Source organism: Adiantum capillus-veneris, chromosome 6 (genome assembly GCF_014529385.1).
Source record: "Adiantum capillus-veneris isolate H3 chromosome 6, ASM1452938v2, whole genome shotgun sequence".
Taxonomy (NCBI): domain Eukaryota; kingdom Viridiplantae; phylum Streptophyta; class Polypodiopsida; order Polypodiales; family Pteridaceae; genus Adiantum; species Adiantum capillus-veneris.
The window spans coordinates 129,504,257-129,508,182 of record NC_140936.1 but is presented as its reverse complement, the minus strand read 5'-3'; the positions used below and the strand labels follow the sequence as shown (position 1 = coordinate 129,508,182).

General features: G+C 41.1%; 1 protein-coding gene across 2 annotated transcripts; it reads left to right on the top strand.

Moving 5' to 3' along the window:
• Nucleotides 1-211: 211 nt before the first annotated feature.
• LOC147456270 (protein LEAD-SENSITIVE 1-like) lies at nucleotides 212-3,447 on the top strand. 2 transcript variants are annotated; one of them, XR_015188508.1, is made up of 2 exons: nucleotides 212-485; nucleotides 908-1,660. XR_015188508.1 is itself a non-coding variant. In XM_086515434.1 (2 exons), exons 1-2 carry the CDS (start codon nucleotides 332-334, stop codon nucleotides 3,292-3,294), a joined length of 804 nt encoding a protein of 267 aa, XP_086371560.1. In that variant the 5' UTR covers nucleotides 225-331; the 3' UTR covers nucleotides 3,295-3,447. The 2 variants fall into 2 exon arrangements, 1 of the variants encoding a protein (XP_086371560.1); XM_086515434.1 differs by lacking the exon at nucleotides 908-1,660 and adding an exon at nucleotides 2,645-3,447 and having other exon boundaries at nucleotides 225-485.
• The last annotated feature ends 479 nt before the right edge of the window (nucleotides 3,448-3,926 follow it).

The window sequence follows — 3,926 nt, the reverse complement described above, 5'->3', positions numbered from 1 at the left end:
ACTTTATACGGCGCCGTTTTACTAGTACCTTTTAATTTGGACCTGTCCAAGGTATCTTCTTGTCTACGTTTTAAAAGATGTATCTTAATCTCCCAAATCCAATTGGCGGACCCGGCTCTAAAAGTTCCTTGCATTTTTTTCCTCTTTCCGTCAACTTTTGAAAAGGATTCGGAGAAAGCTATCGAGGGAGGTGCGTGGGAAGGACGCAAAAGAGAGAGAGAGAGAGAGAGAGAGAGAGAGCGATTATCATTGTCGCAGCGGTAGTTGCCTGCAGTCCATCACACCAGCTAGTGCGTGGGAGGGAGAGAGAGAGAGAGAGAGAGAGAGAGAGATGAAGCGCGCCATGGCAAGAGCATACAGCGGCACCAGGGATCAGCTACTTCAGCCGGTGACGCGTGTACTGTCCAATCTAGTAACGCCAGCGCAGCTCCTGCCCGGCGACCATATCTACTCATGGCGTCGCGCCTACTCTTATGCTCACCATGGTACGCTCCCTCTCTCTCTCTCTCTCTCTCTCTCTCTTAAACACAAGAAGTTTCAGACAACTGACCTCAACATCATGAGGGAGGCACCGACGTGGCAGCCTCCCACGGTTCGCACGAAAGCAAAAGACTAGTAAAGAAGCATGTTTCATTCTTCTTCTCCTCTTCTAACAATTTTTATTTGACTCACTTGATTAAGTACTAAAAGAAATGGCTCTAGAGTTAAATTTACTAAGTTTATTTTTACAAAATCAGTCAACTTTCAGATTGTGCCCTTAAGGAACCAAGCTCATTCGAAAAAATCTATACAAACCAGTAGAATACTTGCTAACTTATGGATGCAAAGCATGATGTTATCAAAAATGATTTTTTACTGCAACCGTTTTATGAAAGATTTTGACTCTGAAAAAGTTGGAGTATTGCAGTCTTCGGCGTAGTTCCATGCCTAGAGATATTGGCCCCTATGCAAGATTTTGACCCTGAATTTGTGAAAAACTTCGAGACTTGCAATCTTGTATGCAAGATTTTGGCCGTGCATATTTGTAAATAACTTGGAGTCTTGTTGCCTTATGGGTCATATTGTATAGCACAGGACATAATTTTATAATCTCTTCTCTATATAGCTAACAATGGCATCTTGTGGTTGTGTTATTCGTCACAACATCAGGAGGATGAAATGGATGTGTCTTTGTAAAAACTAGTATCTCAAGAGGATTGATTGCTGCAAGTGAGGATATTTCTGATAGCTTTGTGTGGTTGTAATATACTATCAAATTTCCATGTGACTTGTACTTCTGCTTTGAAGACTTCAAATTATGACTTAGGAAAGACCTAAAGCCAATGTTTGGGAAAAGTGTGCCTCAGCTTAACCTTGAGCTGGTTGAGAAATCAAAATAGCCAGTTGAAGGGAAGGGAAGCGGAGACGGAGAAAATCCACTTGAAAAATCTAAGAAAATAGGGTTAAATTACAAAAAGAAAGATACTTTTTGAAAATTTTCTCTTTGAATCTACTCTAAAATGAATTTTGTATATTTGTAAAATTGATTTTTTCCAAACATTGCCTAAAGCTGCCAAGCTTGCTGCTCTTATAAGAGGTGCAATCTAGAAAAACTACGGACAGGCAATGTGTTATTGATCAAGACTTATTGGCTTTTCAAAGGAGCAATGATAATGTGTCCTTTTCAATTTCTGCTGAAGACTTTTCAATTGTTCGTTCTTTAATAGCATTTCATTCATAAGCATAGTGAAGGGTCCTAACTCTAAAGACTACACAAAAGTCACATATGTTGAGGGTCCAAGTGAGAAAGGCTATGAGAAACAGAAAAATGAAAAGGCTCTCCTCGTACAGGAGCTAAAAGAGGTTAACAAACAGATAGAGGCAAAACCTAAATGGTAATAAAAGAACTTGTTCGCAAGATGCAGTGGAATATTCAAAGAACTTGCCTGGCAGATCGAGCCTTCAATGTGCTAAATAAATCTCTGTCACAATAGGTGGAGGTTGCGGACGCTATCACTATTATGATTTTGCCAGCACATATTAAGAAGTAGCTTGCCATGTAAGCTAAGCTCACGCTTGTGTTTGGCTTCAGTGGGAGAGTCACGAACAGATACGAGCTGATTCAATGGATATAGAAGCCACAAATTCTTGGGCATGGGGGAGTTATTGAAAACACTATGTACCTTGCCAAGGGCTTCTGCTCGGTTAGGTTCAAGGAGGACGTAGATGTCTCAAAGATCCTTGAAAAAAGTCCCCTTATATTTAACAAAACAATTGTCTGCATGGTACTATGGGAGCCAATATTTGACTTGGTTGAGTCACTCTAAGGGATTCATCTGGTCTGGGTTGAGTTCATGGGTCTGCTAGTTGGCTCTAGGATAATATCAAGATGCTTGCCAGTCAACTGGGCACCCCTTTGTTTTTTCCTAACAAGAGAGGTCTAGGCAGGACCTCAAACAGGGTTTGTATAGGCTGGAATGTTCCTAGGACACCTCCAGAGAGCATGGTGATCAATCTTGGAACTGGGCTAATAACTATTCCCCTTGTGTCCATCCCTACAAGATAGCTATGATCAATGTGAAAGAGAGAGAGAGAGAGAGAGAGAGAGAGAGAGAGAGAGAGAGAGAGAGAGAGAGGTTTGAATGACAGTTATATATGATTTCAGGGATTTACATTGGTAATGGAAAAGTGATCCACTTTACAAGAGCAGAAGGTCAACAACTAACCGGAACCGTACTAGATAAGATTGCATCAATTGATGCCTCAGTGCCATGTCATGTTGACACTCCATGTGAGGAGTGTGGAGAGAAATTGGGCAACAAAGGAGTAGTGTGCACATGCATGATTTGTTTTCTACAAGAGGGGTATCTATATCGCTACGATTATGGAAAGAGCACTATCAAATTTCTTCTCAATGTACGGGGTGGCACATGCACCCTTGCCTTGTCAGATCCATGTGAGGAGGTCCTCCATAGGGCCAACTACCTTTTAAGGAATGGCTTCCAATGCTATAATCTATTCAATAGCAATTGTGAGGACTTTGCTGTATATTGCAAGACAGGGCTCTTCGTTGTGAGGGGGACGGCCGTGGGGGCAAGTGGCCAAGCAACTACCCTTATGGGAGCACCTTTTGCAATGGTCATGGCTTCTCCAATATACATAGTTGGGCCTTTGGGCATGGCTGTCATGACTATTAGTATGTATTGCTTGAGTAGGTATGTAGCTGATGTTAAAAATAGACCAGGTGCTTCAAAAATTGCTGTTGAAGACTTAGTAAGAAAGCTTGCCTTAGTGGTGGCACCCCAAGGATCTTAATAGTTTGTTGAAGGTTGGTGGGCTTTTTGATGGCAATAATTAGGTCATTCTTGGTCCTTTATTACACAACCATGAAAGATCTTGATCACAAAAAATTGGTGATTCATACTACATATATATTCATCTTTGACAAGCAAAATATTGTTGATTCTATTTAAGCATTTGAGGTCTAGCAAAAGGATGTGTTTGGCAAAGGAGTGACTCTCGGAATGGTTTAACATCCAAAGGCTTAATAAAACCTCTATTTTTCAATGCATTTAAACACCTGACAAAACCCATTTTTATTCAGAGAACAAACAAGTCCTTCTAGTTTCAACCATAGTATGTTGAACGTAATGGCAAGAAAATCATAAAGATTTGTCTATCAATTAGCACTCTCTCTCTCTCTCTTGAGAGAGAGAGAGAGAGAAAGAGAGAGAGAGAGCTCTCTCTCTGAGAGTCTTTGAGAGAGAGAGAGCTCTTTGAGAGAGAGAGCGAGAGAGAGAGAGAGACAGAGAGAGAGAGAGAGAGAGAGAGAGAGAGACAGAGAGAGAGAGAGATCTCTTTGAGAGAGAGAGAAAGAAAGAGAAAGAGAGAGAGAAAGAGAGAAAGTTTGAGAGAGAGAGAGAGAGAAAGAGAAAGAGAGATAGCTT